A 13,298-nucleotide genomic window follows, 5' to 3' on the forward strand; every position below is an offset into this window, starting at 1 on the left:
CCAGGCACTATTTCCCTTTACTTTTATGTTTTATTTTCACCTATCTTAAGCTTTTTGTACTGAACTTTCCCTGATTCATCAAGCTTTTAAAAAAAATTGCTGGTTAACTTTTGCTAGTTTTCTAGGTTGACAAAAATCACTTTCTTCCTGTCCATTTACATTCCTATTAAGTATATTTTCTTTTCTCTCTCTTTTAAACTTGACATAACGAGTCACATATTGCATTAACTAAAAAGAGAGCATGTCTGATAGCCATTGTATGGTTTGCCAGCTCTTTATACAAGCTAAGCTGCTGTTCATGATGAAGTTGCTGCCACCATCCTCTTTTAGTGTAGAAAACTCCAGGACCTGCTTTGTCTAGGATGGCAAAGCAAAACTCCTTCCTGGTTTAACTTGAAGAATTTACTGACATGTTTTTACATGTGAACAATCAATTACAGGTTACAGTATATTGATATGATTGGCAATGTAGCAGAAATTTTGAGGAGGACCACGTGTTAGATCTCACTCCTTTGAGATCCTAACCCGTTTACAGTGTTCAAGTGTCATCCTTTGTGTTTTGAATACACCTAGGCTCACAGGTATGTCCGTGATGTTCAAAGTTCCACAGAGAGCCACATCCTGAGATCCACACTCAGTACCATGTGTTGCCATATGCACACTTTCAATCTCTCTCTCTCAAACAGCACCTTTTATGCTGGCTCAGAGCAGTACAGTTCCCCAGTTCCACTTCATCCTCTGGCTGTGAACATGCTAACAAGAAACTTTTTCTTGTTATGACAGAAAACTTGGAGGAAAATGTAACTTCAAAGTAGCGAGCTGCTCAGATGTGTTATGACATGCACTATGGAGTAAGGGTGATGAGTGGTGGAGGGAAGAGGGGTAGGGGGTGATGGGGTGGAGGGAAGCAGAGTAGGGGATGGTGGGGTGGAGGAAAGCGGAGTAGGTGTGATAGGGTGGAGGGAAGAGGGGCAGGGGTGATAGGCAGTGGAGGGAAGAGGGGTGGGGTGATGGGGTGGAGGGAAGAGGGGTAGGGGTGTTGGGCGGTGGAGGGAAGTGGGGTAGGGGGTGATGGGGCGTGGAGGGCAGAGTTGAAAGGGATGGTAGGGGGAAGCGGGTTACGGGATGATGGGGATACAGGGAAGAGGATTAGAGATGATGTGGAGGTGGAGGGAAGAGGGGACTTGAAGCTGAACTACCTGGCTCACAGAAATACTGTGCTGCAAGAGGCCCCTTCAGCTGAGAGAATTTCTAGCACAGAAACAGACTCTTCAGCCCCTTATGTCCACCCTGGTTATCAAAGATCCATCTTTTCTGTAGCACTTGGCCCATAAGCCTTCTAGAAATATTCTAATCAAACTGTTCAGAGATGTTATGATACTCCAGTGGAGCAGAAGGGACACTATCACTGTGCCACAAGAGCAGGTTGAGTGACTGATATATGTCGGCAGACTGCGATGTGGCTGTGCCTTTAAGGCAGGAAGGGGCGCGGCTTAGCGGCGGCGGCGGGGTAACCAGGGAGACGGCGGGAGCGCTGGGCCCAGGCGGTAACGGCACGGGCTCGAGCTCAGCAGGCAGGATGAGCACCTCACCGGTAGGTGACCCGCGCGCTTCCCCCACCCACACTCATCATTTGTCTCGCCCGTTGGGGACCCGGGGAGGCCGAGGGCAAACCCTAGGGTGGGGGGGTTGGGAGAAGAGCCGAGCAGATGGGAGGGGGGAGGTTAGCAGGAAGAGGGGGGAGGGGGGGGGACTGAGAAAAGGGGAAGGGTTGGAGGACAGGGGTAAGGGGGGATGGGGTGGAGGGATAAGGGTGAGGGAAGAGGTGGGGAGTGAAAGGGGATGGAGGAAAGAGGGCTGTAGCTGACTGATGTGTGTGTGTAGGGAGGGGGGTAATGGGGGGGCGGGGGAGGGAGGGGGGTAATGGGGGGACGGGGGGGAGAGGGGGGTAATGGTGGGACGGGGGGGAGAGGGGGGTAATGGGGGGACGGGGGGGAGAGGGGGGTAATGGGGGGACGGGGGGGAGAGGGGGGTAATGGGGGGACGGGGGGAGGAGGGGGGTAATGGGGGGACGGGGGGAGGAGGGGGGTAATGGGGGGACGGGGGGCAGAGGGGGGTAATGGGGGGACGGGGGTCAGAGGGGGGGAAATGGGGGGACGGGGGTCAGAGGGGGGTAATGGGGGGACGGGGGTCAGAGGGGGGTAATGGGGGGGGAGGGGGGGTAATGGGGGGACGGGGGGAGGAGGGGGGTAATGGGGGGACGGGGGGGGAGGAGGGGGTAATGGGGGGACGGGGGGGAGAGGGGGGTAATGGGGGGACGGCGGTCAGAGGGGGGTAATGGGGGGGGGAGAGGGGGGTAATGGGGGGACGGGGGGTAGAGGGGTGTAATGGGGGGACGGGGGTCAGAGGGGGGGAAATGGGGGGACGGGGGTCAGAGGGGGGTAATGGGGGGACGGGGGTCAGAGGGGGGTAATGGAGGGACGGGGGTCAGAGGGGGGTAATGGGGGGACGGGGGGTGATGGGGGGGAGAGGGGGGTAATGGGGGGACGGGGGTCAGAGGGGGGGAAATGGGGGGACGGGGGTCAGAGGGGGGTAATGGGGGGACGGGGGTCAGAGGGGGGGAAATGGGGGGACGGGGGTCAGAGGGGGGTAATGGGGGGGGAGAGGGGGGTAATGGGGGACGGGGGGGGAGGAGGGGGGTAATGGGGGGACGGGGGGGAGAGGGGGGTAATGGGGGGACGGCGGTCAGAGGGGGGTAATGGGGGGGGAGAGGGGGGTAATGGGGGGACGGGGGGTAGAGGGGTGTAATGGGGGGACGGGGGTCAGAGGGGGGGAAATGGGGGGACGGGGGTCAGAGGGGGGGAAATGGGGGGACGGGGGTCAGAGGGGGGTAATGGGGGACGGGGGTCAGAGGGGGGTAATGGGGGGACGGGGGGTGATGGGGGGGAGAGGGGGGTAATGGGGGGACGGGGGTCAGAGGGGGGGAAATGGGGGGACGGGGGTCAGAGGGGGGTAATGGGGGGACGGGGGTCAGAGGGGGGGAAATGGGGGGACGGGGGTCAGAGGGGGGTAATGGGGGGACGGGGGTCAGAGGGGGGTAATGGGGGGGGAGAGGGGGGTAATGGGGGGACGGGGGAGGAGGGGGGTAATGGGGGGACGGGGGGAGGAGGGGGGTAATGGGGGGACGGGGGGGGAGGAGGGGGGTAATGGGGGGACGGGGGGGGAGAGGGGGGTAATGGGGGGACGGCGGTCAGAGGGTGGTAATGGGGGGGGGAGAGGGGGGTAATGGGGGGACGGGGGGTAGAGGGGTGTAATGGGGGACGGGGGTCAGAGGGGGGGAAATGGGGGGACGGGGGTCAGAGGGGGGTAATGGGGGGACGGGGGTCAGAGGGGGGTAATGGGGGGACGGGGGGTGATGGGGGGGAGAGGGGGGTAATGGGGGGACGGGGGTCAGAGGGGGGAAATGGGGGACGGGGGTCAGAGGGGGGTAATGGGGGGACGGGGGGTGATGGGGGGGAGAGGGGGGTAATGGGGGGACGGGGGGGAGAAGGGGGTAATGGGGGAGAGGGGGGTAATGGGGGGACGGGGGGGAGAAGGGGGTAATGGGGGAGAGGGGGGTAATGGGGGGACGGGGGGGAGAGGGGGGTAATGGGGGAGAGGGGGGTAATGGGGGGACGGGGGGAGAAGGGGGTAATGGGGGAGAGGGGGTTAATGAGGGGATGGGAGGGAGAGGGGTGTAATGAGGGGATGGGGGAGAGGGGGGTAATGAGGGGATGGGGAGAGGGGGGTAATGGGGGGATGGGGAGAGGTGGGTAATGGGGGGATGGGGAGAGGTGGGTAATGGGGGGATGGGGAGAGGGGGGTAATGGGGGGATGAGGGAGAGAGGGGTAATGGGGGGATGGGGGAGAGAGGGGTAATGGGGGGATGGGGGGGAGAGGGGGGTAATGGGGAGAGGGGGGTAATGGGGGGATGGGGGGGAGAGGGGGGTGATGGGGGGGAGAGGGGGGTAATGGGGGGAGAGGGGGGAGAGAGGGGTAATGGGGGGATGGGGGGGAGAGAGGGGTAATGGGGGGATGGGGGGGAGAGAGGGGTAATGGGGGGACGGGGGGGAGAGGGGGGTAATGGGGGGACGGGGGGGAGAAGGGGGTAATGGGGAGAGGGGGTTAATGAGGGGATGGGGGGGACGGGGGGGAGAGGGGGGCTAATTGGGGGACGGGGGAGAGGGGGGCTAATGGGGGGACGGGGGGAGAGGGGGGCTAATGGGGGACGGGGGGAAGAGGGGGGTAATGGGGGGACGTCGGAGAGGGGGGTAATGGGGGGACGGGGGGGAGAAGGGGGTAATGGGGGGAGAGGGGGTAATGGGGGGAGAGGGGGGTAATGAGGGGATGGGGGGAGAGGGGGTTAATGAGGGGGTAATGGGGGGAGAGGGGGGTAATGAGGGGATGGGGAGAGGGGGGTAATGAGGGGATGGGGGGAGAGGGGGGTAATGAGGGGATGGGGGGAGAGGGGGGTAATGAGGGGATGGGGGGAGAGGGGGGTAATGAGGGGATGGGGAGAGGGGGGTAATGGGGGGATGGGGGAGAGAGGGGTAATGGGGGGATGGGGGGGAGAGGGGGGTAATGGGGGGACGGGGGGGAGAGGGGGGTAATGGGGGGACGTGGGGGAGAAGGGGGTAATGGGGGAGAGGGGGTTAATGAGGGGATGGGGGGGACGGGGGGAGAGGGGGGCTAATGGGGGGACGGGGGGAGAGGGGGGCTAATGGGGGGACGGGGGGAGAGGGGGGCTAATGGGGGGACGGGGGGAAGAGGGGGGTAATGGGGGGACGGCGGAGAGGGGGGTAATGGGGGGACGGGGGGGAGAAGGGGGTAATGGGGGGAGAGGGGGTAATGGGGGGAGAGGGGGGTAATGAGGGGATGGGGGGAGAGGGGGTTAATGAGGGGGTAATGGGGGGAGAGGGGGGTAATGAGGGGATGGGGGAGAGGGGGGTAATGAGGGGATGGGGGAGAGGGGGGTAATGAGGGGATGGGGAGAGGGGGGTAATGAGGGGATGGGGGGAGAGGGGGGTAATGAGGGGATGGGGGGAGAGGGGGGTAATGAGGGGACGGGGGGAGAGGGGGGTAATGGGGGGAGAGGGGGGTAATGAGGGGACGGGGGGAGAAGGGGGTAATGGGGGGAGAGGGGGGTAATGAGGGGACGGGGGGAGAGGGGGGTAATGGGGGGAGAGGGGGGTAATGAGGGGACGGGGGGAGAGGGGGGTAATGGGGGAGAGGGGGGTAATGGGGGGACGGGGGGGAGAGGGGGGTAATGAGGGGACGGGGGGGAGAGGGGGGTAATGGGGGGAGAGGGGCATAATGAGGGGACGGGGGGGGAGAGGGGGTAATGGGGGGAGAGGGGCGTAATGAGTGGACGGGGGGGAGAGGGGGGTAATGGGGGGAGAGGGGGGTAATGAGGGGACGGGGGGAGGGGGGTAATGGGGGGAGAGGGGGGTAATGAGGGGACGGGGGAGAGGGGGGTAATGGGGGGAGAGGGGGGTAATGAGGGGACGGGGGGAGAGGGGGGTAATGGGGGGAGAGGGGGGTAATGAGGGGACGGGGGGAGAGGGGGGTAATGGGGGGAGAGGGGGGTAATGAGGGGACGGGGGGAGAGGGGGGTAATGGGGGAGAGGGGCATAATGAGGGGACGGGGGGGGAGAGGGGGGTAATGGGGGGAGAGGGGCGTAATGAGTGGACGGGGGGGAGAGGGGGGTAATGGGGGGAGAGGGGGGTAATGAGGGGACGGGGGGAGGGGGGTAATGGGGGGAGAGGGGGGTAATGAGGGGACGGGGGGAGAGGGGGGTAATGGGGGGAGAGGGGGGTAATGAGGGGACGGGGGGAGAGGGGGGTAATGGGGGGAGAGGGGGGTAATGAGGGGACGGGGGGAGAGGGGGGTAATGGGGGGAGAGGGGGGTAATGAGGGGACGGGGGGGAGAGGGGGGTAATGGGGGGAGAGGGAGGTAATGAGGGGACGGGGGGGAGAGGGGGGTAATGGGGGGATGGGGTGGAGAGGGGGGTAATGGGGGGGAGAGGGGGGTAATGGGGGGGAGAGGGGGGTAATGGAGGGGTTGGGGGGGAGAGGGGGGTAATGAGGGGACGGGGGGAGAGGGGGGTAATGAGGGGACGGGGGGAGAGGGGTAATGGGGAGAGGGGGGTAATGAGGAGACGGGGGGAGAGGGGGTAATGGGGGTACGGGGGGGTGGAGGGGGGTAATGGGGGGACGGGGGGGGGGGTGAGGGGGGGATGGGGAGGTTGGAGGTGGGTAATGGGGGGACGGGGGTGGGGGTGGAGAGGGGTAAAGGGGGGACGGGGGAGGGGTGGAGGGGGGTAATGGGGGGGGGGTGGAGGGGGGTAATGGGGGGGGTGGAGGGGGGTAATGCGGGGGGGATGGAGGGGGGTAATGGGGGGGACGGGGGGGTGGAGGAGGGTAATGGGGGCGACGGGGGGGTGGGGTGAAGGGGGGGACGGGTGGGGTGGGGGGGGAACGGAGGGGGGTGGAGGGGGGTAATGGGGGCGACAGGGGGGGTGGGGTGGAGGGGGGGACGGGTGGGGTGGAGGGGGGTGGAGGGGGGTAATGGGGCGACGGGGGGTGGGGTGAAGGGGGGGACGGGTGGGGTGGGGGGGAACGGAGGGGGGTGGAGGGGGGTAATGGGGGCGACAGGGGGGGTGGGGTGGAGGGGGGGACGGGTGGGGTGGAGGGGGGTGGAGGGGGGTAATGGGGGCGACAGGGGGGGTGGGGTGGAGGGGGACGACAGGGGGGGTGGGGTGGAGGGGGGGACGGGTGGGGTGGAGGGGGAGACGGGGGGGTGGAGGGGGGGACGGGACGGGGTGGGACGGTGGAGGGGGGGACGGGGGGGGGAGAGGGGGGTAATTGGGGGGCCGGGGGGGAGAGGGGGGTAATGGGGGGGCTGGGGGGGGAGAGGGGGGTAATGGGGGGGCCGGGGGGGAGAGGGGGGTAATGGGGGGGCCGGGGGGAGAGGCGGGTAATGGGGGGGGACGGGGGGGAGAGTGGGGTAATGGGGGGGGACGGGGGGAGAGGGGGGTAATGGGGGGGGACGGGGGGAGAGGGGGGTAATGGGGGGGGGACGGGGGGGGGGAGGCGGGTAATGGGGGGGGACGGGGGGGGAGAGTGGGGTAATGGGGGGGACGGGGGGAGAGTGGGGTAATGGGGGGGGACGGGGGGAGAGTGGGGTAATGGGGGGGGACGGGGGGAGAGGGGGGTAATGGGGGGGACGGGGTGGAGAGGGGGGTAATGGGGGAGGCGGGGGGAGAGGGGGTAATGGGGGGGCGGGGGGAGAGGGGGTAATGGGGGGGACGGGGGGAGAGGGGGGTAATGGGGGGGACGGGGGGAGAGGGGGGTAATGGGGACGGGGGGAGAGGGGGGTAATGGGGGGGACGGGGGGGAGAGGGGGGTAATGGGGGGGACGGGGGGGTAGAGGGGGGTAATGGGGGGGACGGGGGGGAGAGGGGGGTAATGGGGGGGACGGGGGGGAGAGGGGGGTAATGGGGGGACGGGGGGGGAGAGGGGGGTAATGGGACGGGGGTCAGAGGGGGGTAATGGGGGGACGGGGGGATGGGGGGCAGAGGGGGGTAATGGGGGGATGGGGGGGGAGAAGGGGGCTAATGGGGGGAGAGGGGGGCTAATGGTGGGGACGGGGGAGAGGGGGTAATGGGGGGACGGGTGAGAGGGGGGGCAATGGGGGGACGGGGGGAGAGGGGGGCTAATGGGGGGACGGGGGGGAGGGGGGCTAATGGGGGGACGGGGGGGAGAGGGGGGTAATGGGGGGAGAGGGGGGGATGGGGGGAGAGGGGGGGTAATGGGGGGACGGGGTGAGAGGGGGGTAATGGGGGGAGAGGGGGGTAATGAGGGGACGGGGGGAGAGGGGGGTAATGGGGGAGATGGGGGGAAATGGGGGGGGAGGGGGGTAATGAGGGGACGGGGGGGTGGAGGGGGGTAATGGGGGAGGTGGAGTCGGGTAATGGGGGGGCGGAGGGGTGGAGGGGGGTAATGGGGGGGGACGGGGGGTGGAGGGGGGTAATGGGGGGGACGGGGTGTGTGTGGAGGGGGTAATGGGGGGGACGGGGGGTGGTGGAGGGGGGTAATGGGGGGGACGGGGGGTGGAGGGGGGTAATGGGGGGGACGGGAGTGGTGGAGGGGGGTAATGGGGGGAGAGGGGGGTTAATGGGGGGGACGGGGGGTGTAATGGGGGTGTTGCGGGGTAATGGGGGGGATGGGGGGCGGGCGGGGGGGGTGGTGGTGGAGGGGGGTAATGGGGGGAACGGGGGGTGGAGGGGGTAATGGGGGGGACGGGGTTGGTGGAGGGGGGTAATGGGGGGGACGGGGTTGGTGGAGGGGGGTAATGGGGGGGACGGGGTTGGTGGAGGGGGTAATGGGGGGGACGGGGTTGGTGGAGGGGGTAATGGGGGGACGGGGTTGGTGGAGGGGGGTAATGGGGGGACGGGGTTGGTGGAGGGGGGTAATGGGGGGGACGGGGGTGGTGGTGGGGGGTAATGGGGGGACGGGGGGGTGGAGGGGGGTAATGGGGGGACGGGGGGGTGGAGGGGGATAATGGGGGGGACGGTGTGTGTGTGGAGGGGGGTAATGGGGGGGACGGGGGGGTGGAGGGTGGTAATGGGGGGACGGGGGGTGGGGGGGGGTAATGGGGGGGACGGGAGGGGTGGAGGGGGGTAATGGGGGGAGAGGGGGGTTAATGGGGGGGACGGGGGGTGTAATGGGGCTGTTGCGGGGTAATGGGGGGGATGGGGGGCGGGCGGGGGGGGTGGTGGTGGAGGGGGGTAATGGGGGGGACGGGCGGGGGTGGAGGGGGGTAATGGGGGGGACGGGGGGGTGGAGGGGGGTAATGGGGGGAACGGGGGGGTGGAGGGGGGTAATGGAGGGGAGAGGGGGGTAATGGGGGGAGACGGGCGTAATGAGGGGACGGGGGGGAGAGGGGGGTAATGAGGGGACGGGGGGGAGAGGGGGGTAATGAGGGGACGGGGGGGAGAGGGGGGTAATGGGGGGAGAGGGGCATAATGAGGGGACGGGGGGGAGAGGGGGGTAATGAGGGGACGGGGGGGAGAGGGGGGTAATGGGGGGAGAGGGGCGTAATGAGGGGACGGGGGGGGGAGAGGGGGGTAATGGGGGGAGAGGGGCGTAATGAGTGGACGGGGGAGAGAGGGGGGTAATGGGGGAGAGGGGGGTAATGAGGGGACGGGGGGAGAGGGGGGTAATGGGGGGAGGGGGGGTAATGAGGGGACGGGGGAGAGAGGGGTAATGGGGGGAGAGGGGGGTAATGAGGGGACGGGGGGAGAGGGGGGTAATGGGGGGAGAGGGGGGTAATGAGGGGACGGGGGGGAGAGGGGGGTAATGAGGGGACGGGGGGGGAGAGGGGGGTAATGGGATGGGGGGGAGAGGGGGGTAATGAGGGGATGGGGGGAGAGGGGGGTAATGGAGGGGATGGGGGGGAGAGGGGGGTAATGGAGGGGATGGGGGGGAGAGGGGGGTAATGAGGGGACGGGGGGAGAGGGGTAATGAGGGGACGTGGGGAGAGGGGGGTAATGAGGAGACGGGGGGAGAGGGGGAAATGGGGGTACGGGGGGGTGGAGGGGGGTAATGGGGGGGGGGGGCGGGGGGAGAGTGGGGTAATGGGGGGGACGGGGGGAGAGGGGGGTAATGGGGGGGATGGGGGGAGAGGGGGGTAATGGAGGGGACAGGGTGTGTGTGGAGGGGGGTAATGGGGGGGACGGGGGGGGTGGATGGGGGTAATGGGGGGGACAGGGTGTGTGTGGAGGGGGGTAATGGGGGGACGGGGGGGAGAGGGGGGCTAATGGGGGGACGGGGGGGAGAGGGGGGTAATGGGGGGAGAGGGGGGGACGGGGGGAGAGGGGGGGACGGAGGAGATGGGGGTAATGGGGGGACGGGGGGGAGAAGGGGGTAATGGGGGGAGAGGGGGTAATGGGGGGAGAGGGGGTTAATGAGGGGACGGGGGGGAGAGGGGGGTAATGAGGGGACGGGGGGGAGAGGGGTAATGGGGGGAGAGAGGGGTAATGGGGGCGAGGGGGGTAATGAGGGGACGGGGGGAGAGGGGGGAGATGGGGGGAGAGGGGGGAAATGGGGGGGGAGGGGGGTAATGAGGGGACGGGGGGGTGGAGGGGGGTAATGGGGGTGGTGGAGTCGGGTAATGGGGGGGCGGAGGGGTGGAGGGGGGTAATGGGGGGGACGGGGGGGGTGGAGGGGGGTAATGGGGGGGACAGGGTGTGTGTGGAGGGGGGTAATGGGGGGGACGGGGGGGGTGGATGGGGGTAATGGGGGGGACGGGGGGGTGGAGGGGGGTAATGGGGGCGACGGGGGGGTGGGGTGGAGGGGGGGACGGGTGGGGTGGAGGGGGGGACGGAGGGGGGTGGAGGGGGGTAATGGGGGCGACGGGGGGGTGGAGTGGAGGGGGGGCGGGTGGGGTGGAGGGGGGGACGGAGGGGGGTGGAGGGGGGTAATGGGGGCGACGGGGGGGTGGGGTGGAGGGGGGGACGGGTGGGGTGGAGGGGGAGACGGGGGGGTGGAGGGGGGGACGGGACGGGGTGGGACGGGGGGGGAGAGGGGGGTAATGGGGGGGACGGGGGAGAGGGGGGTAATGAGGGGACGGGGGGGAGAGGGGGGTAATGGGGGGACGGGGGGTAATGGGGGGACGGGGGGGAGAAGGGGGTAATGTGGGGAAGGGGGGAGAGAGGGGTAATGGGGGGAGAGAGGGGTAATGGGGGCGAGGGGGGTAATGAGGGGGCCGGGGGGGAGAGGGGGGTAATGGGGGGGCCGGGGGGGAGAGGCGGGTAATGGGGGGGGACGGGGGGGAGAGTGGGGTAATGGGGGGGACGGGGGGAGAGGGGGGTAATGGGGGGGATGGGGGGAGAGGGGGGTAATGGAGGGGACAGGGTGTGTGTGGAGGGGGGTAATGGGGGGGACGGGGGGGGTGGATGGGGGTAATGGGGGGGACAGGGTGTGTGTGGAGGGGGGTAATGGGGGGAGGGGGTTGGTGGAGGGGGGTAATGGGGGGACGGGGGGGAGAGGGGGGCTAATGGGGGGACGGGGGGGAGAGGGGGGTAATGGGGGGAGAGGGGGGGACGGGGGGAGAGGGGGGGGACGGAGGAGATGGGGGTAATGGGGGGGACGGGGGGGAGAAGGGGGTAATGGGGGGAGAGGGGGTAATGGGGGGAGAGGGGGTTAATGAGGGGACGGGGGGAAAGGGGGGTAATGAGGGGACGGGGGGGAGAGGGGGGTAATGTGGGGACGGGGGGAGAGAGGGGTAATGGGGGGAGAGAGGGGTAATGGGGGCGAGGGGGGTAATGAGGGGACGGGGGGAGAGGGGGGAGATGGAGGGAGAGGGGGGAAATGGGGGGGGAGGGGGGTAATGAGGGGACGGGGGGGTGGAGGGGGGTAATGGGGGTGGTGGAGTCGGGTAATGGGGGGGTGGAGGGGGGTAATGGGGGGACGGGGGGGTGGAGGGGGGTAATGGGGGGGACAGGGTGTGTGTGGAGGGGGGTAATGGGGGGGACGGGGGGGTGGATGGGGGTAATGGGGGGGACGGGGGGGTGGAGGGGGGTAATGGGGGCGACGGGGGGGTGGGGTGGAGGGGGGGACGGGTGGGGTGGAGGGGGGGACGGAGGGGGGTGGAGGGGGGTAATGGGGGCGACGGGGGGGTGGAGTGGAGGGGGGGCGGGTGGGGTGGAGGGGGGGACGGAGGGGGGTGGAGGGGGGTAATGGGGGCGACGGGGGGGTGGGGTGGAGGGGGGGACGGGTGGGGTGGAGGGGGAGACGGGGGGGTGGAGGGGGGACGGGACGGGGTGGGACGGGGGGGGAGAGGGGGGTAATGGGGGGACGGGGGAGAGGGGGGTAATGAGGGACGGGGGGGAGAGGGGGGTAATGGGGGGACGGGGGGAGAAGGGGGTAATGGGGGGGGAGAGGGGGGTAATGGAGGGGATGGGGGGGAGAGGGGGGTAATGGAGGGGATGGGGGGAGAGGGGGGTAATGGAGGGGATGGGGGGAGAGAGGGGTAATGGGGGGGACGGGGCGGAGAGGGGGGTAATGGGGGGACGGGGGGAGAGGGGTAATGGGGAGAGGGGGGTAATGAGGAGACAGGGGGGAGAGGGGGGTAATGAGGAGACGGGGGGAGAAGGGGGTAATGGGGGGGGAGAGGGGGGTAATGGAGGGGATGGGGGGGAGAGGGGGGTAATGGAGGGGATGGGGGGAGAGGGGGGTAATGGAGGGGATGGGGGGAGAGGGGGGTAATGGAGGGGATGGGGGGAGAGGGGGGTAATGGAGGGGATGGGGGAGAGGGGGGTAATGGGGGGGACATGGGGGAGAGGGGGGTAATGGGGGGGACATGGGGGAGAGGGGGGTAATGGGGGGACGGGGGGAGAGGGGGGTAATGGAGGGGACGGGGGAGAGGGGGGTAATGGAGGGGATGGGGGAGAGGGGGGTAATGGAGGGGATGGGGGGAGAGGGGGTAATGGAGGGGATGGGGGGAGAGGGGGGTAATGGGGGGGACATGGGGGAGAGGGGGGTAATGGGGGGGACGGGGCGGAGAGGGGGGTAATGGGGGGACGGGGGGAGAGGGGTAATGGGGAGAGGGGGGTAATGAGGAGACAGGGGGGAGAGGGGGGTAATGAGGAGACGGGGTAGAGGGGTAATGGGGGGAGAGGGGGGGTAATGAGGAGACGGGGGGGAGAGGGGGGGTAATGAGGAGACGGGGGGGAGAGGGGGTAATGAGGGGACGGGGGGGAGAGGGGGGCTAATGGGGGGAGAGGGGGGGAGAGGGGGGTAATGGGGGAGAGGGGGGTAATGGGGGGACGGGGGAGAGGGGGGTAATGGGGGGAGATGGGGGAGTGGGTGGTAATGGGGGGAGGGGGGTAATGGGGGGGGAGAGGGGGGTAATGGGTGGAGATGGGGGAGAGGGGGGTAATGGGTGGAGATGGGGGAGAGGGGGGTAATGAGGGGACGGGGGAGAGGGGGGTAATGAGGTGACGGGGGAGAGGGGGGTAATGGGGGGACGGGGGGGTTGGAGGGGGGTAATGGGGGGATGGGGGGAGGTGGAGTGGGGTAATGGGGGGACGGGGGGGTGGAGGGGGGTAATGGGGGAGGTGGAGTGGGGTAATGGGGGGGCAGAGGCGTGGAGGGGGGTAATGGGGGGAACGGGGGGGCGGAGGGGTGTAATGGGGGGGACGGGGGGGAGAGGGGGGTAATGGGGGGGACGGGGGGGAGAGGGGGGTAATGGGGG

General features: G+C 68.5%; 1 protein-coding gene across 1 annotated transcript in view; it reads left to right on the plus strand.

Annotated features, from left to right (window-relative positions):
- The first annotated feature begins 1,492 nt into the window (after nt 1-1,492).
- LOC140483711 (uncharacterized) overlaps nt 1,493-13,298 on the plus strand; it is a 144,143-nt gene continuing 132,337 nt past the window's right edge. The window contains exon 1 of the mRNA XM_072582159.1: nt 1,493-1,594. Within this exon, the coding sequence (XP_072438260.1) occupies nt 1,580-1,594 (15 nt within the window). The 5' untranslated portion in view covers nt 1,493-1,579. The remainder of the gene's footprint in view (nt 1,595-13,298) is intronic.

This window comes from Chiloscyllium punctatum, chromosome 12 (assembly GCF_047496795.1).
Source record: "Chiloscyllium punctatum isolate Juve2018m chromosome 12, sChiPun1.3, whole genome shotgun sequence".
Taxonomy (NCBI): Eukaryota; Metazoa; Chordata; class Chondrichthyes; order Orectolobiformes; family Hemiscylliidae; genus Chiloscyllium; species Chiloscyllium punctatum.